Below are 25705 nucleotides of genomic sequence, written 5' to 3'. Positions count from 1 at the left end.
GCACGAGGAGTTGGCCGCCTTCAACGCCATACTCCCAGCTGAAAATACCTTGCACGCCCATCCATCTATGCGCTTATCGTCCCTATACAGAGGGATAGTAGGGTACACAGCCTGTTTTGAGGTAGCCGTGGCTGCCTGGACCACCAGACTCTCAGGAGTGGGGTGAGTTGACAGAAAGGGTCGCTACTGGAGGGGCAGTATTTTCTCGTCAGAGACTTGTTCGACGCCGGATTAGTCTCTGGGGTTTCCCAATTTTTAGCCTCCCTGTTCTACAGAGCCACACGAAATTGCAATATGGGATCTGTAGGAGGACCATGATCCAAAATGTCCGTAAGATCACCCTGATGATAGTGGGCTGTAGGCCTGGCCCAGCCCAAATACTCCACCACTCTCGACATAAGGCGTCGGTAAGAAGAGTTGGTATGCTCACCAGGGTCTGGTCTGCGGATCTCCACTCAGGAGAAGTGTCTATACCACTAGCATTATGCAAGGTATCACAAAGATCCTGCATCCTACTCTCCTCCGATATGAGGCATTCTGGCACATTAGGAGTCCCAAATTGGAGACCAAACGGAGCCTCACCTTCATCAGAATGTTCCACGTCTTCAAAAATGGAGGTGAGGGCCTTAAAGTATTTTTTTGGCAGAGGAGTACACCTTTTCTTAGGAAGCACAGCCAGAGGCTTCAAAGTCAACGACATAGACTTAGACACAGCCTTTTTAGGTGGTTCGACCGTTACCAGGGGCTGCCGGTAAATTTGGCACCGACGGCGCCAATGGCGTCGACTTCGGCTCCGAAGGCATCGAAGGTCTGATTGGGGTGGAGGACCCGACAGGCTCTATCGACTGGCGTGGCGTCGACGGCTTCGAGGGTTTGGACGGGTTGCTTGAAGGCTCTCGATGAGGATCGTGCCGTTTACCTGGGCTCGAGGGCACGTGAGTATCCGGATGAGATCATTCCCTGCTGGCTTCACCAGAAGGCGTGGACGGGGCCTTGCCCTGCTTTTCGAAAATGTGAAGCATTTTCACCCAGAAAGCTTCCCACTCCATGGGCGTTGAATGTTTGGACGGGCAACTCCCCCTCTGAGGGGTGCCGCCTGAAGAAGACGACGAGGAAGGCGACGAGCGGTGCCTTCACTTCGAGTGCTTGGACGAGGAGGACAAGTGGCGGGAACCACTCCGGGACCATGAGCGCTTGGCCTTCTTCCTCTGAGGAGAGTCCCTTCTCAACTCATCGGTCAAAGGCCCAGCAGGTCGGGACTTATGGGGTTGGACACCTTGCCTACCTTGAGTTTCCCCTATCGTTCCCGCAAGGCCTTTCCTGTCATCGATTGGCACTTGGAGCACGTATCCGTGTAATGGACCCCACCGAGGCACCACAGGCAGACACGATGCAGATCTGTGCAGGACATCTTGTATCCGCAGTCACAGCATTTCTTAAACCCGGGCCGACGAAGAAATATCGAAGAAAATCTTCACAGCAAATACTAGAAAGTATGAGGCGCGCTGAGTTACACGAAGCAAACACATTTACGGCAAAAACAGAACTGAGGCTACGGGCACCGTGCGTGCTACTTATAACATCCGATGGCATCACCCTCGATGGAAGCCTTCGAGGGAAATCGACCCGACGCCATCGACGTAGGGCGCCCTTGGCTGAAAAGATTTCCAAAGCAGCGAGCTGTGGACACTACATGTCAAAGATGAGGAATACATTTGAGGACACAATCCATTCGAAGCTAGGCATGGTAACCCCAAATGTGCACTATAATGAATGCAGAAATTGTCAAAATGTATTTGCTGCCACCAGCTAGTCCATAGGCACATATAAAAGTAACCGAAAAATTCCCTAGTGTAAAAGACTAAGGTGACACCAAAGTATCCCCTTTGCAATATTAAGTTACCAAAACAGGTAAAAAGTAAAACACAAAAGGGGAACAGTTTCCCAGTACTGATAGTCTGAAGGACTGATCAGTTTCCCCATGATAAAATGAGCAAAAGGCTATGGAAGTGAATTCCCTGCAAAAAGTCAGGACAGGTCCAAAAACAAAAGAAAACATCTTTCCTAACACCGGTGATTGCAAGGAAGGCAATAATTGCAGACCTTGTGCGTCTTTGCACCAACATTTCTTTGGTGATGTAGGGCAAAATTTAAAGGGGGTATTTTCCATGTCGGTAGCCAGGAGGACAGCGAGATAAGTAATGCTATAGGGGATATGTAAGGAGGGATTCTCCCTAAGTACAAGTGTCTTTCTCTCATTCTCCTTACTGTGAAGGCTGGGGATATCGGTAACACAACTCTAAAGTGTGCTCGTAATGAGGAAATCTCACTTCGAGAACTCTGCAGACCAACCCGATGGCGGAAAAAACAGAGGACAGACACGCGAGGGATCGTGGGTACAGTACACGTCAGAGGAAATAGTATTACCATACCACCCAGTCAATGTCCCTTTTCGAAAGAGAAAAAACTATTATGTAATACTCTGCACCACCCATTAGGTGTCGGCCTATTTTTTTATTTATTGGACATTTGTATGGCGCCTATACAGCAGAAATTGTTTCCAGGTGCCACAAGACAATGGGGGAAAGGGTACAGAGGAGGATAAACAACAAGAAACGGTCCTACTAGGCCTTGTGACGTGCTATAGGAGCCCATGGAGGGCAAGTGCAAAGGGAGACAGGGGTAAGGGTAAGTGCGAGGAGCAGGGGTGGACCAGTCTCAGTAGGCTAGTCTGGGGAATGTGCCCGAACGCAAGTGCTGGTAATGGGGTACTGTGGAGGACTAGTAAGATTATGCCTGGCCCTTGTAGGACTCATAAGAGACCAGGTAGGGCGGACAGAGATTAGGTGGAAAGGAAGGGGCAGGAGTTCCAGCTAGAAGGATCTCGGTCTTAGTGACATTAAGACAGATCATTAGAAGTGCACCATGCCTGAATAGCAGTCAGACAATCGGGAATAAGAGAGGAAGGAGGGGAGCGTAAAGGAAAGAGATGTGTCATCGGCATCATCGGCCTAACACTGGAAATGAGGAGAGAAGGTTGGGATCAAGTGGGCAAGAGGGGCAAGGTAAATGTTGAAAAGCCACAGCGAGAGGATACAGCCCTGAGGGACGCTGGAGGTAGAGGAGAGAAAAGGGCCCATTTGAACCTGGGAGGTCCGATTCGAAAGGAAAGGTCAACCAAGCCAGTGCCCGGTCCAAGATACCCAGAGTATCGCAGAGACGATTTAAGAAGGTGGCATGATTGAGAGTGTCGAAGATAGAGGACAGATCCAGGAGGATGAGAACTGAGGGAGAGCAGGAGTCTAGATGGGAGAGTAAGTCATCACAGGTGTTCAGAAGAGCAGTTTCCGTGCCTCTGGCTACTCTGAAGCCAGACTGGTGGTCATAGAGACAGCCAACAGCTTCATTGTGGAGGGTTAGTTGGGAGATGGTCACCTTCTCCAATAGTTTGCTCAAGAAGGGGGTAGTGGAAATAGGGCAGTAGTTCGCTGCACCCGTAGGGTCAGCAGATGGCTTTTTTAAGAGAGGGTGCACAAGGGAGTGCTTACGAGGTTGAGGGAAGGAGTCAGTGCAAAAGAGTTGTTGCACAACTCAGCCGAAGGCGGGAGCGAGGGCGGCAATATTGTCCTTGATAGTTCTCGATGAGCAGGGAAGCACCTGTTTAGAGACTTTCATAGAGCAGATAGTCTTGCTGACCTCATCCAGTGCCATGGGTGAGGATAAGCCTGGCAGTGGAGCAAAGGGCGGCATACAAGGAGGACTGTTTTTGCTGTTCCTGTTGAGTTGGGGAAATAGCACCACTGCACCTTTAAGAGCGCTGTAGGTGAACTGACACGCCCACAGGAAGCAGTGCATTAAAACCTGTCTTCACTGCCCTCGTGGCGGTAAGCCCGGCAGTGGAGAAAAGGGCGGCATACAAGGAGGACTGTTTTTGCTGGTCCTGTTCAGTTGGGGAAATAGCACCACTGCACCTTTAAGAGTGCCATAGGTGAACTGACACGCCCACAGGAAGCAGTGCATTAAAAGCTATCTTCACCGCCCTCGCGGCAATAAGCCCGGCAGTGGAGAAACGGGCGGCATACAAGGAGAACTGTTTTTGCTGTTTGTGCTGGCCGTGCTGGTCTGAGCAGCACTTCTGTGTGACTGTGGACGCCCTACCAACTGTCCTGTACCTTCCATCCTTACTGACAGAGTAATTCACAGGGAAGAGGGAGCAGGTGGAAAGGCCAGCGTTTTACTGATTTGCTGAGATACTTGTTTTACTGACGTGGGGAGTAGCAGGAGACTGCCGTAGGATAGCTCCTTTGATCCTGCTGCATCGCCGCTATCTTTATGCAATTGTTTATCTTCGGAGAAACACTTTTGAAACACTGTTTCTGAGGACGGCTCAAACCGGAGATCTGGAACAATCTAGCCTCCCATACTCCCAAACGAAAACTTTTAACTATGCTGTGCTACCTTGTGCCTCCCACTTCAACCGGTGAAAACAGCACTTGTACTTTGGGAAACGTAGTGCCAGATATAACCTTTGGATTGGAGGAAATACATTTTGAACTGATTTGCTGGTCACTGGGGGGTGGAGGGGAGACAGACTAAGGCTGCTCCTCAAGCCATCAGGCGTTCCCAGGACGGCAAACAATTTACATTTAACCATATATACTGCTTTGGGTTCTATAAATGACTTATGGGCTATACTTAACTTATAAATGACTTTTAGGTTACACTACCTAAACGGAAATACCACCTAAGGGGCTGCGAGGTTTACTCTCCCCGTTGGCACATTAACCCATCGGTTGGGCACGGAGTAGAATTTCCACTTTAAAAAAATAAATAAAAAAATAACAGATGGAGTTGCCTTTAAATCCTTGTGTTTTTGCTTTTTACTTGAGGACTTTAAGATACTTTTACCATTTTCAGTTCTGATATACCTTGCAGAGTTTTGAAAGTGCGTTTTTCTATATGTGTATATAAACGTGGGGTGATATTTATTTTATGATACACAACATTGGTATGTGGAGCCCTCCTGGATAACTTTAATTGAAGGCTCTTCCTTTCTCCCACCTAGCGCTTTTAACTTCAAACAATACCAGCGCTAAGAAGTGGCTTCGGATCCGTGGACGTTCAGGAGCTTAAGGAGATGGATGTACAGCAGATTTCTATACCAGGGGGGGGGAGGGGGAGAGAAACAAAGACTCTTACGGAAGAGGTGGTATGTTCTGCTGTATCTAAAACCCATGATCAGGAGGGGAGTGAGAACATTACTCCAGCAGAGCCTGTAAATGGGAGTGAGGCTGAGTCTTTGCTAGCCATGATTATTAAACATTTAGAAAAATTGGGTTCAATGCCTAAAGAGGCATCATTAGTAAACTCAGGCCTTTTTGTTAGTAGGTACAAACTCACTGATACAGAATGTTTACAGGAAAGCATCTTGGGTCTTAAAAGGGTGGTACGCTTCCATGCATCCACACCACTACAGGAGGCTAACTTAAGAAGAAAAATGAAGGTGAAATGCCTCCCATTTTCTGATTCCTTTAGTGGTGGGGAGAGGCACTTTCCTGAAAAGAACTGTACCACCCCTCTTTCCCCTATGGTGTTTGTATTTGGGAACACTAACCATTAGGGTTTTCTCTATCCAATCGGAATGGTCTGAGGAGTCTCTCAGAAGGGGCAGTTATTTGAGAAGTATCAAAAATTACAAATAACAATATCGTTGCGACCCATCTAAGGGGTAAGGAGAACTAACCTATAGTTCCTGATCAAGAGAAAGTCAACTTACCCATTAGTGTGAAAGATGGAAGTAATCAAACAGAAGGTGGTGAGGGATGGGAAGATTGGTCTGTAAGGGTGGATAGAGCCACTGACTCTGACCAGGAGATATCAGAAAGTCGACCTACACCCCTGGGCAGATACAAGCACCAATCCCCCATTAACAGGGGTGTGGGAGATTATATCTTTCCCCTCCTGTCCAATTTACACATCAGCCTGAATTTGGCCCTCAAAACCTTGGGTGAGACACAGGAAACTTTGGGCGGTTCCTTGGCAGGTCAACAATCAGCATTCAATGAGTTAACTGTTTGTCTGGCCTTTTTGGAGGGTCTTGTGGAAGGAAAAATGAAGACTGACCAAAACATCAAAGAGGTCCATCGATTTGATAGACTAAGGGCGGAACAAAATACTAGGTTGACCAATATAGATGCCAAAATTACTACACTCCTGGAGTGGAAGAAAACGTATGTCCGGCGGGTAATAGTGTGGAGTACATCCAGCCAGGAGGGACTTCTAGGACTCCCGATAGCCCGGTCCCCTCTTTTGGATGTGATGGTAATAACGGAGGCGGAGGTCAATCGTGATCCTACTACGGAACCCACTAATAAGGAGGGGTGTTTGAATATTAGTAGCGAAGATTCCAATGTTGTTCATCGGATTCTGACGAAAAAAGAGACAAAGTGTAAACGGAAAACTAAACACATTGGGAAAATAGTTGGCAAATCAGATGAGGAAACTCCCATTTCTCCTAGTTCACAAAGACAGGGAGAATCACCTCTAAATATATTAATGAGGTGCCCCATTCGCAGATGGAAAAAAGTAAAAAAATAAGGGGCTAGGATGCTTAAGAAAACAAAAAATATGCCAAATGGAACTCTAATAATAAAGCGATCAGAAACATACCAGCCCATGAGGAGCAACCAAAAGTGTCTAGTACTGGTAGTGCCCCCTTTAGTGTTGAGGGGACCGATCCGGGGGAAGGGTCCAAGGAGGGCCTTCCGACAGGGAGAGAGTACACTATTGGGTAAGATAAACAAACTTTGGATATTAGAGAGGAAAATCAACCAAGGGCAGGGCAAGATCGTCCCCAAACTAAACAAACTAAGAGGACTGCCTTTGGGAAAATAGTTCACACTAAGCACGCTAGAATTTGCACTGGCCCCCAACAACTAGGATCATTGCCAGTGCTGAGCCCTCAATCTTTAGTCCCTGTAGATAGTGTAACTCCACCGAGTGCAATACCGACTAGTGGGCTACAGTCTACGGTTAATAAACAGTGTGGGTTGACTTCTAATAACACACATAAGAATTTAATAATTACATTGGGCTCTAATATGCAGGAGCTCCCGATAGCCAAATCAGTAATATCAAACCTTGGCACTAATAAGGAGCGGGCAGTAGCCAAACAGCCAGCCTCGTGAGTAACACAGAAAACATTTCCAGCTGGATTAACAACAACAAGGCTGACCAAGTGGCTAATTTGAATAGCACTAACTTGTTAAAACATCTTTTAAAAAATCCCTTTACTCCGCTCTATAACGACCAATGATATAGACGCAATAGCTCTTCCAGGACATAACCTCCGAATGGTAAGTAGTTTCCATTCAGAGATGGCGGCTGATATTGTCAGAGCACAAGAAAAAAATCTTGAGTCTTTGGGTTTTGGCTTGTTAACACTAGCAAATGCAAAAGATGCAGATAAAAAGAACCTGTGAATATTCCAGTGGAACAAGTTATACATTCGGGCTCTAACTTATCTATAAATTCTGAACCGGTCCTGAATTTGATCTCTAGTTTGTTAAATAATGGTCAAGACTGGTGATGGCTAAGGCCAGCCCTTAAAACCCTAGAGACCCTTAGACAGGGGCCAGGATGTCCCCGACATGATTGAAATAGAGATAATTTCATGGAATACGTGTGGGAGTATAAACTTGAACAAATTTCTGACTAAGAGCTCGATCTGTCCCCTTCCACGTATTTACTTATTTCAGGAAACTATGATGCTCGACCAACTCTACATGGAAGGTTTCTATACTTTTTCTGATCCTGCCTCTAAGGGAATAGCAGGTAGGCCGAGGTGGTTTGAATGTTGCTGTCGATTGTAACCTAGGGTTCAAGTGCAGAGTGGTTTATAGGGGATTGTATTGGTCTCGGAGAAAGTACTAGAGACAATTTTACTGTTGAATCTTTACTGGAACCCTCTGAAAGTGCCTCTCGAGAAAGTGGAGGAGACAATCTGTGAGATCCTGGGGGATTGGTGATCGTATTGTGATGGGAGGAGACTTTAATTCTCTTTGTGCAGAAGGCACCATTTGGAACCATAGGCGGGCTATCCCTAAGGTGCTCCAAACCTCCCTTAGTAGAGGGATGCGATGGGATACATTTTTGGAGACTTGGGATTTGGGGATGTTGGATCATCTGCTTAATTCGGATCTACCTAAATATTCGTGGAAGAGGGGCTCTAATAGCTCTAGGATCGATTTCTTTATTGTATCTAATGGATGGAGGCAAGTTTGTGGGAATTTGACCCACATAGATTCGAATCTGGGTGACCACACCCCTTTACTCTTTACCCTGACCATGGCCCTCCCTGTTATTCAAGTAAGACCAGATTATATGGGTCTCTCAGTGATAAAGCAAGGGACAGTGGTCAGTTGGAACAGGAATATCCTCATCCTAGAACATTTGACTAAAGTTGCCCACTTGAATTTAGGGGATGGGGCTCTCACATTTGGGGGGAATTTGTATAATACCATGCTGTCTTGCGACTATAAAATTAGTAAGGTCGGGGGACACTCCACTCAAACTTGAGAAAATCAGCTGGGACGCTAGAATTTATAATTCTAAACTCAAAAAACGGAGGAACTTGATGACTCTTAAAAAATATCCTTTTCCGTTCAACGAGTCGCAGGCACTGAAGAAGATGATCATCCTGAGACACAAAAACTTGGTCAGATCGCTGAAGATGGACCAATACTTGAAAGTCCACCAGCAGATGATGGAAAGTTTATGTAAGGGCATGGATGTCAAATTTTGGGCGACTTAACAGAACCTTAGCTCCTGCTAAGGACAGACTTGACTGTCCTATCTAAGCAGAGACCTGGTGTACCTTTTATATGAACAAATTCGTGCGGCCTACAAAATTTGCTATGGGGTCAGACATATATTTGGGGCCACCAGTTAAGGGAGGGTGCTCCTGGGACCTTGATATTATCTGGGCTATCAAACTTAAGCCGTCCAGAGCGCCCGGGCCGGACGAAATTCCACCTTTTGTCATCAATGCGGCACCGGAGACATGCGCAAAATAATTGAAACCCATATTTGAGTACATCTTTGAGACCCACTCAGTACCGGAAACTTGGGTACAATGCATCAAGGTCTTTGGTATTCTGCTCTTAAGAGACCTTAATAAACTGGTCAGGGACAATTGATGTCTTAGTAAATTTCAAGTTGGTTTCAGAGAAGAGCTGGGAACCAACCAGAATGGAATGATTATGGTTCATATAAGAGATTCTGTACATCAGGCCAACATAGGAGAGGTCTTTATAGCATCTTTAGACCTCTCAAATGCATTTGACGGGGTTATAAGAGCGAGACTATGGTCAAAGATGCTGGCCATGAAGATCCCCCGAAAGATTGTTCAGCTCTTGGCTCTTCTCCAGACGAACACTTCCATCAGGGTTCGCTTGACCAAGGAGGGTGCTTTGTCTGGGGTAATTGCCACATATGTGGGGGGGTTAAGCAGGGCTGTTCGCTCGCACCAATTCTCTTCAACCTATACGTGTGCGATGTGGAGGGCATGTGGCAGGGTCCTTCCATAGCACCGGCCAGGCTGGGGAACCTGGTAATCGAGTGGATGGCATTTGCAGACGACTTTATCTTATTGGACCGCACTCCGCGCGGATTTAGGAGAAAATCGCATCTTTTCTATCAATATGCAGTGGCCAATAACCTCTTGCCGAATGCATCAAAATCCTGGATTTTGGTATTTTCTAAAAAAAAGAATGATCCAAACTTATAGATGGATTATGGGAGATGCCTCGGTAAAACAGGTTCAGGCTATTACATATCTGGGCTACAATCTCACAAATAGGGTCAGTTTAAAAATTTGGAAACAGAGCCTCGACGAGAAGGCGTTCAAATTCAGATCCCAAATGAAATATTTGAAAATTAGGGTGTGTACATTTTTATTGTTACCTTTAAGGCAATTTTATCTCGCCAAATGCGAGCCAATTTTTCTTTATGGCCTTGATATCTGTACTCACAACATGAGTTTGATTCTTAACACTATCCAAGGGAAGCTGTGGAAAGAACTTCTTGGCTAATCTATGGCAGTCCCCAATGCAGTTATCCGTCGACAGCTCTGCCTTATATCCCTTAAAGCTAAATACCTTTGGAAACAACTTTCTGTATTTAGAAAAATAAGTGACCCTCCTACAAATCCACTATATGAAACTTTTAAGTGAGGTTGCTAGAACCAACTCTGTCATATCCATCAGAAAATTCTGCTCCAAAATGACTTCATTATTAACCTCTCTTGGTTTATGTACAGAGGATCTTGTACAACGCCCAGGAGTGGAGAAAAGGATTTTATTCAGGGCAGATTGGGTGGAAACGGCTGACTGTGTAGACTCTTAGTCTACTTACAAAGAGTATGCACATTTTGGTCACGCTAGGGAATGTGTGCCCCTTTATCTGCAAAGGTTCCCATGTGATAGGGCCAGATCCATCTACATGCGCTTTAGACTTAATCAGATACCGACTCTTGAGAGGACTCCACACTGGGTGCATAAAGGTGCACCGGGTTTGGGTGCTCTTGACCTCCACTGTCGGTTCTGTGGACATCCTAACTCTTTGGAGACACTTAAGAAGCACTTAGTGCTTTCTTGTCCCTACTTTGAGCCTAAGCGTGTCCTGACCCTCAACGACAGATTTGACAAAGATTCAGAAGTGTCTATGTACCTTTTCTGGCGCAGATGTATGTGGGGTCTAAACATATCCCTAATTGTGGCATTGAATACGTTTTTGCAAGGTATAAAACTGATGAATTGGAAAAAATGAACTTGGCAATGTAATGTTCTTTTGTGACTTTTATATGAACTCTGTAGTATCATTTTAGTCATGATTAATTTTTCTTTTTCTTGTTTTGACTTTTCGTATCATATTGAATGATTTTAGAGAAAGTATTTTATGATATTTTGTTCTACTTTTCATATGTTGTGTAAGGATTTTTGTAAGCTAAACACGCAACTAACATTTTTTTTTAAAGTATGGGTGAGGAGGGAGGGAGGGAGGGAGAGAGAGGGGCTTAGGGAGGCCTGAGATGAAGTGGAGGAGGAGAGTGAGGACAGGATGTCCTGAGTTTCTGTTGTGAAGTGGGAGGCCAAGTCCGTGCAGAGGTCCTGAGAAGGAAGAGGAGAAGAACAAGTTACTTTCTTACCTGGTAACGTTATTTCGATGGGATGGTCGTATCTATGACATGTAATCACCACAGCTGTGCTGCTTTGGAAACTTTTTTCGGCGTCTGCGTCCTGTGTCGATGTCGATGCGCCGTCGTCATCCGATGTGATAAGTAGGACGCACGACGCCCGTAGCCTCAGTTGTAGTCTTTTCCCCCAGAACGTGTGACATTAGTCAACTGCCAGTCAGACACAAAGCCTTGCGGAACGTAAGCTGCAATCGCAAAAGAAATTCTGCAGCGGGGAAGGCAGGGCGGGAGCGATATGGAATACGTCGTCGGACCATCCCATCGAAAGAACGTTACCAGGTAAGAAAGTAACTTGTTCTTTGAGGGGATTGGGTCCTCAGACGTATTCCATATCTATGACAGACTCCCAAAGCAGTACCAGAGGAAGGAGGAGGGAAAGAATTTAGAATCAAAATTTAGAATAGCCAATCAAATAGCAGAGCAAAGGACCGCCTTGCCAAAGGCCAGATCCTGTCCACGGATGGAATCGAGGGAATAGTGACGCACAAATGTATGTACTGAAGCCCAGGTGGCTGCATCATAGATGTTGCGAATAGGAACACCCCTCTGCAGGGCAGTAGATGCAGCCATTCCCCTGGTAGAACGGGCCCGCAAGCCAGCCGGTGGATCCTTACCCGCCAAGCGGTAACACTCCGAGATGGCCAAAATAATCCAGCGAGACAAAGTCTGTTTCGTCACAGCTTGCCCCAAACGCTTTCCAGCGTAACCAATAAAGAGTTGATCGTCCACTCTGACCCGGGACATGCGTGAAACACAAAAGCTTAAAAGCTCTCCTAGGGTCAAGCCTATGGAGCCTCTCCTCTTCCTTACCAGGATGCGGAGGAGGATAGAATGCCGGAAGAACAACCTTCTGGGCCAAATGAAATTCTGTCACTACCTTTGGAAGAAAAGAAGGACGAACTCTAAGGACAACCCAGTCCTTGTGAAATACAGTGAAGGGTGGCTTAACTGAAAGTGCCTGTAACTCACTCACTCTGCGAGCGGAAGTAACCGCAACTAAAAACACAGTTTTCAGAGTTAACAGCCTCAAAGGGCAAGAATGTAAAGGCTCAAACGGAGCACCCATAAGAAACTTAAGAACAAGGTTTAAATCCCAACCGGGCACCAGGAAAGGTGACGGAGGGAACACATTAGTGAGCCCTTTCAGAAACTGTGAAATTAAAGGGATTTTAAAGTAAGAACACTCTTCAGACGAGCGCTTAAAGATGGACAGCGCCGCCAGGTAACCTTTAATGGTACCCACTTGCAAGCCCCTGTGGGTCAAAGAAAGTAAAAAGGACAGAACCATGGGGATGTCACATGCAAAAGGATCCACACTCTGAACTCTGCACCAGTCGCAGAACTTACGCCAACGGTACAGAGACTTTGTTGCTGGCCTTCGGGCCGAAAGCAACACCTCCATCACGTCTTCAGGGAGGTCCCAATCCTTATACCTCAACCTTTCAGAAGCCAAGCGTGAAGGTTGAGGGATCTGACCTCTGGATGGAGAACCTGACCCCCCCCCTCCCGTGAGAGCAGATCGTCTCGGTAGGGAAGACGACGTGGAGGGCAGATGGACAAATCGAGAAGGTCCGGGTACCACGTCCTCCGAGCCCATGCCGGAGCAATGAGGATCATCCGGGAACCGAACTTCCGTAACCTCCGCAGCACTTGCGGGATGACGGGGACTGGAGGAAACGCATACAGCCGCGGGAATGACCACTCCACCACAAACGCGTCTCCTAAGGCTCCTTTTGGAGGAAATTCCCGCGAGCAAAACCTTTCGCACTTCCGGTTGACACTGGAGGCGAAGAGATCCACTTGAGGGGTCCCCCAAAGGGCGAAGATCTCCAGGAGAATCTCCTGAGCCAACTCCCACTCGTGAGAGATCGCGCTCTGCCTGCTCAGAGCGTCCGCCGTCACACTTTCGTCTCCGGCCAGATGAACTGCCGAGATCGAAACTTCCTGCTGGATGGCCCAGAACTCGAGCTGCATCGCCTCCCTGCACAGAGGAAGTGACCCTGCCCCCCCCTTTTTGTTGAGGTAGTGCATGGCCACTGTGTTGTCCGTCAGGATCAGGACACTCTTTCCTCGCAGTCGGCAGAAAAGCCTTCAGGGCTAGCCTGATGGCCCTCAGCTCCAACAGATTGATATGGAGTCTGGACTCCGACGGAGACCAACGACTGCTGACTGTCAGCCCGTTGGCATGAGCTCCCCATCCCGTGAGGGATGCATCCGTCACGATCGTCACCTCCGGCCAGGGAAGCCAAAATGGAGCCCCCTTCATCAAGTTGCCTTCGACGGCCCACCACAGAAGGTCCCGGGCGACCGAGGGCGGCACCTGAACCGGGTCCGACATCCTGCCGGAGGACTGCGACCATTGCGTCTTGAGTGCCCACTGCAAAGATCTCATCCGCAGGCGAGCCTCCGGCACCAGAAGAATGCAGGATGCCATGAGGCCGAGCAATCTCAAGAACTCGAATGCTGGGAGCGTCTGGGCATGCTGAAACTTGTGCACCATCTGCTGAATGTGAAGAGCCCTCACCTGGGGAGGAAAACACTGCCCCAGGGAAGTGTCGAGCACTGCTCCGATGTACTGGAGCCGCTGTGTTGGCGTCAAATGGGACTTCTTTAAATTGAGGGAGAAGCCCAGCCTGTGAAGGGAGTGGCAGGTGACGGACAGATGATCCAGGACTTGCTCGGGAGAGCTCCCCCTGATCAACCAATCGTCCAGGTAGGGGTAGACGTGAATCTCCCCTTGCCTGAGATGCGCTGCCACCACCACCATGAGCTTGGTGAAAACCCTCGGGGCGGAGGTCAATCCGAACGGCAGGACCCGAAACTGAAAGTGCGAGTCGCCAACCGCGAACCTCAGGTACTTCTTGTGCTTGGGATGGATCGGCACATGGAAGTAAGCACCCTTGAGGTCGAGTGACACCAACCACTCCTGAAGCTGAAGGGCCTGGAGGACTTGAGAGAGAGTTACCATCTTGAACGTGTCCTTCCTGAGGAGTTTGTTCAAACCGCGCAAGTCCATGATGGGTCTCAATCCCCCGTCTTTCTTCGAAATCAAAAAATAAGGGGAATACCATCCCTTGTTCCTCTCCGCTACAGGCACCAGTTCTATGGCGCCTTTCTCCAGCAGGGCTTGAATTTCCTGTGCAAGGAGCGGATCCGGACTCTGCAAAGAGAGGTTCCCCGGTGGATTGTCGCGAGGCCTGTGCCGAAAGGGAAGACAGTAGCCGTGGGTTATGATCTCCAGATCTCCAGAACCCACACATCTGAAGTAATGGCTCGCCACTCTACAAGATGCTGCGCCAGCCTTCCCCCAACCGGCGAACCATGGGACATGGCCTCATGACTGAATGGGAGCGGCTGCGGCGTTACCTGAGGGCAAAGAGGCAACTGCCCGAGCGGCCTTGGCACCACGGGTACCCCGTCGTCCACCTCTGGTACCCATGCGTTGGCCTCTTTGACTGCCAGCTCCTCTCGCTTTACTGAAGGACGAGTAATAGCGAAAGGAACCACCCCTCCACTGCTGTCCCCTAGGACGAAAAGGCAGAGGTTGGCGAACTGCAGCGCCCAACGACTTCACTGCAGCTTTTGAGGTCTGCAACCTCTCAAGGCTCTCGTCAGCGTTGCTGCCAAAAAGGTGTTCACCGTCAAAGGGCATGTTGAGGAGCCGGGACTGCACATCAGGAGCAAACCCCGACTTCCGCAACCACGCAAACCTGCGTATCACGGTGCTCGCCGCCATGGACCTACTGACGCATTCAGCTAAGTCCAAACCCGACTGAACGGATTCACACATGGCATCCTTACCATCCTGGACCATAGCAAGGAAACCATCCCGTTCGTCCCCTTCGGGAATATGTTCAGCCGCTAACGCAACACAGTTCCACAGAGTGTGTGTGAAACGAGACAAGGCACAAATGGAGTTGGCCGCCTGAAGCGCCATACCACCAGAAGAAAACACTTTCTTCGCCCAGCCATCAAAACGTTTGTCGTCCCTATCAGGAGGGGTGGTAGGGTACGACGCCTGCTTTGCCGGGGCCGTGGCCGCGTTCACCACCAAACTCTCCGAAGTGGGGTGCCTGGTCAAGTAGCAGGGGTCGCTACTGGCTGGACGGTATTTTCGCGACAAGGATCTGCCCACCGCCGGGAGACTCTCCGGAGCAGTCCAAGCCGCCGCCACCCTTCTCTGTAAAGCCATATGGAACGGCAGTACCGGGTCAGTTGGGGGACCAACATCAAGGATGTCCATTAGATCATCCTCCACAAACTCCCCTGGGGGAGCAGACCATCCCAAGTACTCAGAAACCCTAGCCATAAGGCGCCGGTTCGAGGAATCGGCATGAGAGCCAGGCTCAGGCCTACAAAACTCAACCTCCGGAGAGGTGTTCAGTCCACTGGCATCATGCAGTGACTGCCTCAAATCGTCAAACTGACTATGGCCCGAGACAATTTCATCTGGAACCTGACTAGGAACCAGGCCATCAGAATCCTCATCCGCCTCTGAAATATATTCCAGGTGGCGAAAAGAAGGCACCCGAGAGTGCTTGCTCTTAACCAGAGCCTTCCTAGGGGGTTCCCCCGTGCCACGGGGTACCTCCGACACGAAAGGCGTCGAGCGAATCGGCGCCGGCGTCGAGAGAACAGGCATCGGCGCCGAGAGGATTGGCGTCAACGAAATCGGCGTCGACATCAGATGCAGCACCGCCAGCATCGGCGGCGTCGACACAGCCCTCGAAGCCTGAGCCCCGAGCGTGTCCTTCGACGACCTGAGCGTCGACGGCTTCGACGACTTCCTCGGAGCCAGAGCCTCGAGAAAGCCTGTCGATGCCCTCGACGCCTCAGACATCGATGTCTTCCTCAAAGACCTCACAGGTGCACACGGTCTCGAACGCGTCGAGGACCGGGACCTGGAACGGGTACGTCGAGAACGAGTCTCCTTGTCCGAACGGGACCTCTCCCGTGACTCGTGCCGACCACTCTTGCGAGCGGTGTCTCTCGACCTCTCACGACCGACCCCACTCTGGGGCGCGGACGGCTTAGTACCCTGCGACTCGAGAATCGCCAGCATTTTCTTCCCGAAGGCAGCCCATTCCTCTGGCGTTGCACGGCTTGGTGGGGTATGCGACGTGCCGGGCAGAGTCCTCCGAAGAGGACCTGGAAGACGACCGGTGTCGGCGCTTCCGAGAATGCCTCGAAGAGGCTGAGGAGTGGCGAGACCGACTCCTAGAAGGAGACCCACGAGACTTCCGACGATGACGCGGAGAGTCACCCCTCTAATCATCCGTCGAAAGCCCCGCAGACTTCGACTTCCGGGGCTTAGACACCCGACCTACCGACAACTTCTTCTTACGTTTGCGTAAGGCTTTGGACGTGAGCGACTGGCAGTCGATAGTCATCCGTGTCGTGGGCCTCCCCGAGGCACCAGAGGCAGGCATCGTGCGAGTCTGTCACCGACATCTTGGACCCACACTCCCCGCACTTCTTGAAGCCCGGACGCGGGGTCGAAGACGAAGTAGAAGACATCTTCACACGAAGGACTTTCACAAAAACGAACAGGTTCGAAGAACCGAGAAGAAGAGAACTCCAAAGAGTCGAGGCGTTAACCGAGATTCACGAAGCAACACGTTCGCGGAAAAAACAGAACTGAGGCTACTGGCGTCGTGCGTCCTACTTATCACATTGGATGACGTCGGACGTCGGAGGAGGTCCTCGACGACGGCGCATCGACGTCATCGACGCAGGACGCAGACGCCGAAAAAAGTTTCCGAAGCAGCACAGCTGTGGTGATTACATGTCATAGATATGGAATACGTCGGAGGACCCAATCCCCTCGAAAGGTCAGTTGAGATGAGCACATCTAGAGTGTGCCCCGCTGAGTGCGTCAGACAAGAGAGAAGAATGGTGAGGGAGAAAGTTGCAGATGTTGCAGAAAGGGAGGGCCGTAGCGGGGGAATCAAGATGAATATTAAAGTCTCAGAGGAGGAGAAGCTAAGAGGTAGAGGTCAGAAGAGGTGAGGTTGGCCCACTCCGATTGGAAGAGGGAGATCGGCCCAGGGGTTCTATAGTTGATAGCGAGAGTGATCGACAGGGTAGGGGAGATGCAAAGAAGAGTGGCAAAAGCAGTGACAGAGCTGGCATTGAACCACTTCTCAGTGAGCGCAAGGACATCAAGGTCAAAGTCTTCAAGGAGGTGACATGTCAAAGCAGTGTTTGACAGCAGAGCAAGAAGTGAGGGTAGCTAAGTGAAGCTGGCTGTGCCCTTTTCCGAGGAGGGGTACAGGGAGGGGGTACCACCACCGGAGGGTAGTGGGGGAGAAGGAAGAGAAGTGGAAGACAGAGGAGTGGCAGGAGAAGGTAGGAAGTTGAAGAGAGACTGAAGAAGTTTGTCAAGGAGCAGGAGGTTGGGCTGAGAGCCCTAGGGACATGATAGTGCCATTCAGGTAGACATTGATGATGCACCTGGATGATGAGAAGTGTGCCAAGAGCACCTCCCATCTGGTTCCACTATTAATGATTGAGGAAGAGAAAGGGGAGAGGACAGACGCCATATGGCCAGGGGAGGGAACATCAAAGAGAATGTCAGTGATGGTCTGCCTGTTGGAAGCACTGACATAGGTGTCGTCAATGGGCAGACCAGGGTTAGAGACCACAACAGCCTTCTTAAACTTCTTTCTTTCAGGCTTCGAAAGAGAGGGAGCATAGGTGATAGAGAAATTATAAGAATAGATAGGGGAGATGGAGAGAACCATAGTTATGGGGAGGATAGGAAGGTCAGTGGAGACAGAATAGCACAGTACACAAAGGAACTCACCAGGTGGCTTACCGGCCAGGAACAATGGAAACAGGTACTCTATCAAGATTTAAAGGAGGGCAGGTGAGTAAAAAATAAAAAAAAAATACCCAGATTTGAAATAGAAATGAGGAATGCCATAGCAGGGCAACACATTTTGCATACTTCCAGATATGGAATATTAACGAAGCAGGGGGAAAAAAGGAGCACTGTGGCACAGGAAACAGGTAATAGAGACGCCCAAGTATGAACATGAAAAAGTCCTGAAGTGCAGGGAGTTCAAATGGGCAACAGATTTTAACAAACGCCTAGATTTGAGTTTCCAGAACAGTCATGAAAAGCAAGCAGCTCAAATGGGCAACATATTTTAACAAACGCCTAGTTTCAACTTTCCAACAGGCAGGTGGAGAAACATACCTTTTTTTGTTAAAACACAGCCAGTAACGATGGATGGGCAGATACAACTTTCTTACAGATGGGTATGAACAAACTTTGAAAGCATAGCCAGCAGTAATAGCGAGGTGCAATAATTACCCTACAGATGGGTATTGAGCATACAATGTACAGCTGGGGTTAGGCAGCTAGTGCAGAGTGGGGTAGGATGCTGTAGTCTGCAGAGTTAAGGAGAGTCAGGTGGCGTGGAGTGGTGAGAAACGGAGTATAATTCAGCATGGGAGGCACGCAGAGAGAGAGGACAGGTCAGAAGAGAGTAAAGACGCTCAGTGGCAGGAGAGGACCGGGTTAGTGGTTTTGAGTGGGAGGCTCCAATGTGCGCACAGCCCGGGAGGTGCTGGGGGCGAGAGAAGTCAGAGGCCTAGTAGATATGACGGATGCAATTTGAGCTCAAGTTAAGAGACTTGAGCTGAGGCAGAGGAAAGTCTGTGTAGCACCTCAGGTCGCAGGCGATGAGCAATAGAGCACATGGAAGGGGTGGGGGGGTTTACCCATGCACGATCCAAGTGGAGCTCCAGGCACCAAGGTCAGGGCAGGAGTGGGAGGGGGTGCCTCCATGGCCCTCCCAGGCCCAGGCAGGGAGAAACCCTGAACCCTTTAGGTGGCTTTTCAGGGGGGCGGCATTCGCCTGTAGGCTCCCCAGTCTGCCCAGTATATACAGAGGCGCAGCCAACAAACAGGAAGCAGGGATCAGCTGTAGATATGGCCAAACAAGGCGGCCATGTTAGAGGGCCAGTGCCAGTCCGGAGATGGCTGCACCAAGGAATATGAGGGCCGGTGGCACAATGTAGTTACCAGCCCAAGTGCACAGGATAGAAGGGCACAGCCGTGGTAATGGTGCCCTTATAAGGCAGCCCTTGAGGGGGCCGGCGTTCGCCTGCCGGCTCACCATTCTGCCCAGGATATCCAGAGGTGCAGCCAATCACATGGTCCCCGCTGCCAGGAAGCAGGGATCAGCTGTAGATGAGGCCGTACAAGCCGGCCATGTTGGAGGGCTAGTGCGGCGATGGCTGCACCAAGGAACGAGGGCAGGTGGTACGATGTAGAGTATGTGATCCTAAGCAGATCCAGAAGCCTCAGAAACAAAATATATATCTACTGCTCTTCAGAAACCTTTTCCGCCGCAGGGGGTGCAATTCCACTCCCTGCGGCGGAAAAAGGTTTCTGAAGAGCAGCTGCCCATGGAGATGGATATAAAAGATGAGGAATATGTGAGAGGAAGCAGTGCATTAGAACATTCTGCCTTTAAGTGAACAAAAAGTGATGACGCCATATAGGGTCATAGCTTCTGGCTGCCTCAAGAGGAGCGAGAGCAGGGGAGCTTAGAACATCTCAGTCTGTGGTCTGCAAAGGAGGTGAAGAGAGTACTCCAGGGGGCTCACCAACACTAACGAGGCATCTAGGGAAGTGATGAGAATAAAAAGGTAAACAAAAAAGGCACACTAACAAGCTAAACACCTCCAGACATAAAAAAAAAACATTTGGACAAACCTTTGAGTAGAGAATTCATAAAGGAGGTTCACCAAAGCAATTAGGCATGCATCCTTCCCAGGGAACCACGTAGATTTGGATTTCACAAAGAAATCTAATGCACCATTCAGGTATACAGACATCTAGTTTTGGGTCCTACTGTCCTCACTCTTAAATCAGGCAGAAGCTATTACCGTACATGGTATAATCTGTTTCCTTTCTCATAAAAGCAACAGTTTAGCTCCTGAAATCATAGTATATTCATAGCTAGGAGAACCCGTTAGTGCACTCTCGGGATATAACAAACTGAATCCCACTTATGAATTTAGTGTTCTTTGCCACCAACCAAATGGGCACAAGCACAAGAAGACCCACGTGGGGCATGGTGTATTTGCTAATCCCCTTTCCGCATGGAAGTGATGTACCACGAAAGACATTTGGCCTATGTCACATTGTGGATAACGCCTGAATGAGGAATTATCCCATAAAAAGGTAAATCAGTAAGTAAAAATCAAAAGCACAGGGCCGCTTGCTATTGGCACAGTCTAGTACTTTTGCCCTCACGGGCCACACTCACAAAATGTACGTAATACGCATTGCAAACCATTTCTTTCAGTAGGGAAAAAGAGATTAAGGGATGAGGCAATTAGGTAACAAATGTGGATGTGGTAATGGTAGAGGGGCATGCAGGAGTGGCACATGAGGATCTGGCAGTTGTGCTAAAGGATCAGAGTTCACACGCTCATTAACATGCACTTTATTGCATGACCACAAGTTAGGAATGCAAGGGGCTGAATTTAAGTCTATGGATGAAAGTAAATAGAGCATTTAGAATACACTAAAATAACAAGGCACAATAGAAAGAAACACAATGCAAAGAAATGAGCAGTGAGGATATAGAATTTGAGGGACAAAAGAAAATTAAGCCTGATCATTAAGTAACTATCACACGCCCCAAAACACTCACCAGTTCTTTTCGGTGAGGATAGTGTGAGAAAGCTGCGGACGCGCCATTGACATGATCTGGCTCCTCAGCTTGTTGATCAGTGACTGGAAGCTGGGGTGCCCTTTATATCCTGGCAGCATGGAAAATAAGGGGAACCCTGTTCCTAAAACAAAATAGAGAGGAAGGCGATCAGAAATGGTGGTATTCTTTTAGGTATTAAATATGAGGGGCCTAGAGGCTGATCCTTCGCTTGACAGATGTACTTGAGATCCTGGATCCTGTATAGCAGGAAAGCGGTCTGTGAAACATCATGGGAGGTGGTCAGAATGATGATTTCCACTACAAGTTAGTCCCTGCAAACTCTGAGCGGCCTAAACATGGACCTGCCCAGTAACAGTGCTAGCCTTCAATCAAAATTTTTATTTGAAAAAAAATCAAAACAAAAAAAATACTATTGGATCTTGAATGAAATACACTTCATAAAAAATAATTTATAAAACTGTACATCAATGCAGTCTAAAAGTTATCTTTTAATCGACCAAATGACAGTGCCCAACAACAAACAGACTTTTTAAAATCAAATGTGCAGGTGCAATTGCAGCATTAGACAGTATGCTAGACAGCATGGTGCAAAAAATATTTTATCATCAACCTCACTGTTAAATGGCTGATAGCGATGCCTTGCTTCTTTCTTCTGCAATTCGTATTTGTTTCAGGTTGGTGAGTGTTAAGGCAGTTTTTGTACAACCCCCGTTTCAGGTTTTACAGCCACTAACTAATAGTGTGGAGCAAAAGCACCCAGCCAAAAATAAGCAAAACATCTCTTAAAAATAGGTAGAGGGATAAAGAGTTCAGGTTTAACTCTCAAGAAGGGAAAGCAGGCTGACAAAGATACAATTAATTGACACACTCATACAGTGATATACTGAAAAATATATACATTTATTAGGTTGCTCATGAATACCTATCAGCTCAAATAAGTACTTCAGAAACTAATACGTTATGCAAAAGGAACAAGTTACTTACCTGTAACTGTTGTTCTCCAGCATGGGTCTGGCATGGATTCACATGCTCATGAATATTCCCCGTCGTCAGGCTGGGAATCCTCGGTAAAGAAAAAACCAGTATCAGTTTCGTGTCTGATCTGTCTTTCGTAGTAATAACCAATCACTGGTCTCTGCGTCATACTGACCACAGCCAATGACTGCCCTCTACCTAAGTACCGCCTCTGGCAGCCATCTTCAGATTTGGAAGCACGTGAAGTGGCAGTATGACCAAGTGAAGAGCCGCAGAGGGGTAGGCGGGAGGGTTCGCATGTGAATCCATGCCAGACCCATGCTGGAGAACAACAGTTACAGGTAAGTAACTTGTTCCTTCTCCAGCATGGGGTCTGGCATGGATTCACATGCTCATGAATAAAGAATACATAGCAGTACACACATGCACAACCACGGGAGGTGGCAAAGGCTCAACATTAAGCAGTACATCAAACTCAACATTAAGCATCTTACCTCCTCACCAGGCTCACCTTAGGCGAACAGGTTGCGCAGCACTGCTTGGCCGACCCTGGACTCCTCCCTGGAATCCCGATCGACGCAGTAGAATTTCGTGAAGGTGTGCGTCGACCTCCACGTAGCAGCCCTGCATATGTCCAGCAGGGGCACACCAGAAAGGAACGCCGTGGTAGCTGCGATCGCTCTGGTGGAATGGGCTCTCGGACGGCCAGGCAGCGGTCGGTTTGCCAACCGATGACAATACATGATACAGCCGGAGAGCCATCTGGAAATGGAAGCCTTCGAGAGAGCCTTCCCCTGATTGACAGGTCCAAAGTTCACAAAGAGTTGTGACGTCTTCCGAAAACACTTTGTGCGGTCCACGTAGAACTTCAGCGCTCTAGCCACATCCAGCGAGTGCAAAGTCCTCTCAGCCGGCGACAAAGGCGACGGGAAGAACACAGGCAACACCAAGGGTTAGTTGAGATGGAAGTCCGACGGTACCTTGGGCATGAAGGAGGGGTGCGTCCTGAGCACTACCCTTGTGTCGTGAAAAGTCAAGTACGGGGCCTTGCAGGAAAGGGCCTGGATCTCTCCCACCCGTCGTGCGGAGGTGATGGCCACAAGAAACGCTGTTTTCCAAGACAGAAACTTCAACGGGGCCGAGTGCAGAGGCTCGAACGGAGGTCCCATGAGCTTGGTCAGCACCACGTTGAGCTCCCACGCCGGGGCCGGAGCCTTCACCGGCGGGAACGATCTGAACAGTCCCTTCATGAACTCTTTCACCAGACGATGAGACCACAAGGACGTCCGGCCCGTGGTTCTGGTGTATCGGGAGATCGCGGCAAAATGAAACTTGATGGACGCGTGTGCCAGTCCAGCTTTGGCCAGCGTCAGCAGGTACGGCAGTACCTGGGGAGCCGTAATCCGTAGAGGGTTAATCTTTTGTGCGTGGCACCAGACAGAGAACCTCTTCCATTTGTGTCCGTAGCATTTAAGAGTCGAGGACGCCCTGGCCTTTGCAAGAACCTCTCTGCAGTTGGCCGGTATGTCGTATCCTCCAAACTCTAGCGCTGCAGGAGCCAGGCCTTCCTTCCCTGAAGGGTAGATCCGCCTCCACCGGCAGCTTGATTGGCGGGGACGCTGACAAGTCCAGAAGGTCCGGGAACCATATCTGCCTCGGCCACGCAGGTGCGACGAGGATCATCCTGCACCGTGACCTCTTGAGCTGGTTGACGAGCCGGATTAGCAGTGGCAAAGGAGGGAACGCGTAGAGGAACAGGCCCTCCCAGGGGAACGAGAAAGCATCGCCCATGCTCCTCGCCTGGGGAAATCTGCTGGCGAACCTCCGGCACTTGGAGTTCGTCGCCGTCGCGAACAGGTCGATCTGGGGTGTGCCCCACCGTCGGAAGAGGCGATCCACAAGATCCTGCCGTAGTTCCCACTCGTGGCACGAGCGCAGCTCCCTGCTGAGTGAGTCGGCGATGGTGTTCTTTATCCCTGCCAGATGAAACGGCACCAGAAACATCCTTTGGGCGACGGCCCAATGCCACAAGTCCTGCGCCTCCTTGGACAGCGCTGGGGACCTGGTTCCGCCCTGTTTCCTGATGTAAAACATGGTGGTGGTGTTGTCGGTGAAGATCCTCACCACCTTGCCCTTGAGGGACGGAAGGAAGGACCTGAGGGCCCAGAACACTGCACGGAGCTCCAGGACGTTGATATGGAGGGACTTCTCCGTCGGGAGCCAAAGGCCTCTCGCGTGCAGATTTTCGGTGTGCGCTCCCCACCCTTCCAGGGAGGCATCCGTGGTCACTGTCTCCTGGTGGTCTGGGGTCTGGAAGTCCATGCCCGCCGTCAGATGCGCGCGGTTGCCCCACGACCGGACCGCTCGGCGGAAACTCTCGTCGAGTGTGATCCTCTCCTCGAAGCCGCCCGTCGTTTGGATCCAGCGCGCGTCCAGGAACTCCTGCAACGGGCGCATCCGGAGCCTGCACATGGGAATGAGGTAGATGCAAGAAGACATCATTCCGAGGAGGGACTTGATGGACCTCACGTTGGCCGCGTCGGAAACCAACATCCGCTGTACCTTGCCCAGGATGGACCTGGTCCTTTCCTCCGACGGGGAGGCCAGAAGGGACACTGTGTCGAGCTTCGCTCCCAGAAACAGTGCGTTTTGCGCGGGTACCAGGTGGGACTTGGCGTAGTTCACGGAGAATCCCAGGTCCGTGAGAAGTTGGACGGTCCTTGCCGTGTGCTCCACGGCGAGCTCCCTCGTCTTGGCTCGGATGAGCCAGTCGTCCAGGTAGGGGTAGACGTGGATCCCCTCGCGGCGCAGCTGCGTCGCCACCGGTGCAAGGCACTTGGTGAACACCCTGGGTGCCGACCGTAGTCCGAAGGGGAGGGCTTTGAACTGGTAGTGACGCCCTTGGACCACAAACCTGAGGAATTTTCGGTGCCCCTTTAGGATGGGAATATGGAAGTAGGCATCCTCCAAATCCAACGACGACAGGAAGTCTCCTTCCTCCAGCTGACCCTGGACGTGCTGGAGGGTGACCATCCGGAACTTCTGCGCCTTGATGAACTTGTTCAGACGTCGCAGGTCTAGGATGGGGCGCCATCCTCCCGTCTTCTTCTTCACGAGGAAGTATCTCGAGTAAACTCCGGAGCCCCGAAGCCTCTTTGGGACGAGTTTGATGGCGCCCTTCCTGAGCATCGCCTTTACCTCCAGGAGAAGCTGAGGGACGTGAAGCTCTTTCCTGGCCACGGGGGGGACGCGCGGGCACCTTCTTTGAAACTCGAGCGCGTGGCCCCGGGCTAAGGCGTCCAGCACCCAACGGTCGGTGGAGATGGACTCCCACACGCTGACAAAGCTCGCCAGCCGGCCTCCCACCGGGGTGCTTCGGTGGGGGCCCGACCCCACGGCCGGTTCAATCCTGTTTCGACGAGGCTTTGCCGCCTTGACCTCCTTGGCGACGACGGCGGGGTCCGCCAGACTTGCCTCGTCCTCTGTAGGCCTCCTGAGACGACGAGCGGGCCGCTTGACGGTAGGTGGAGAAACCGCCGCCGGAACCTTTGGAGGCGCCCTTGCCTCCGCTGCTCCGAAAGGGCGTCCGTCGTTGCTGCAGAACCCCAAGGGCCTGGGCCGTCTCAGTGTCCGCTTTAATGGCCTGAAGGGAATCGTCCACTGTTTTCCCAAACAGGTTGTTCCCATCGAACGGCATGTCCAGGACTCTGGTCTGTACGTCTTGACGGAAGTCCGTAGCCTTGAGCCATCCACGCCGCCTAAGGCACACGCCGTTGCCCAA

The 25705-nt window shown here is 50.0% G+C and overlaps 1 protein-coding gene across 1 annotated transcript in view; it reads right to left on the bottom strand.

Annotated features, from left to right (window-relative positions):
- SMG9 (SMG9 nonsense mediated mRNA decay factor) overlaps nucleotides 1-25705 on the bottom strand; it is a 940250-nt gene that overhangs the window by 150927 nt on the left and 763618 nt on the right. Inside the window, exon 13 of the mRNA XM_069640791.1 lies at nucleotides 20929-21070. Within this exon, the coding sequence (XP_069496892.1) occupies nucleotides 20929-21070 (142 nt within the window). The remainder of the gene's footprint in view (nucleotides 1-20928; nucleotides 21071-25705) is intronic.

Source organism: Ambystoma mexicanum, chromosome 1q, assembly GCF_040938575.1.
Source record: "Ambystoma mexicanum isolate Mex_15411 chromosome 1q, UKY_AmexF1_1, whole genome shotgun sequence".
Taxonomy (NCBI): Eukaryota; Metazoa; Chordata; class Amphibia; order Caudata; family Ambystomatidae; genus Ambystoma; species Ambystoma mexicanum.
The sequence above is the reverse complement of the archived record's forward strand: the minus strand, read 5'-3'. Positions and strand labels throughout refer to the sequence as shown.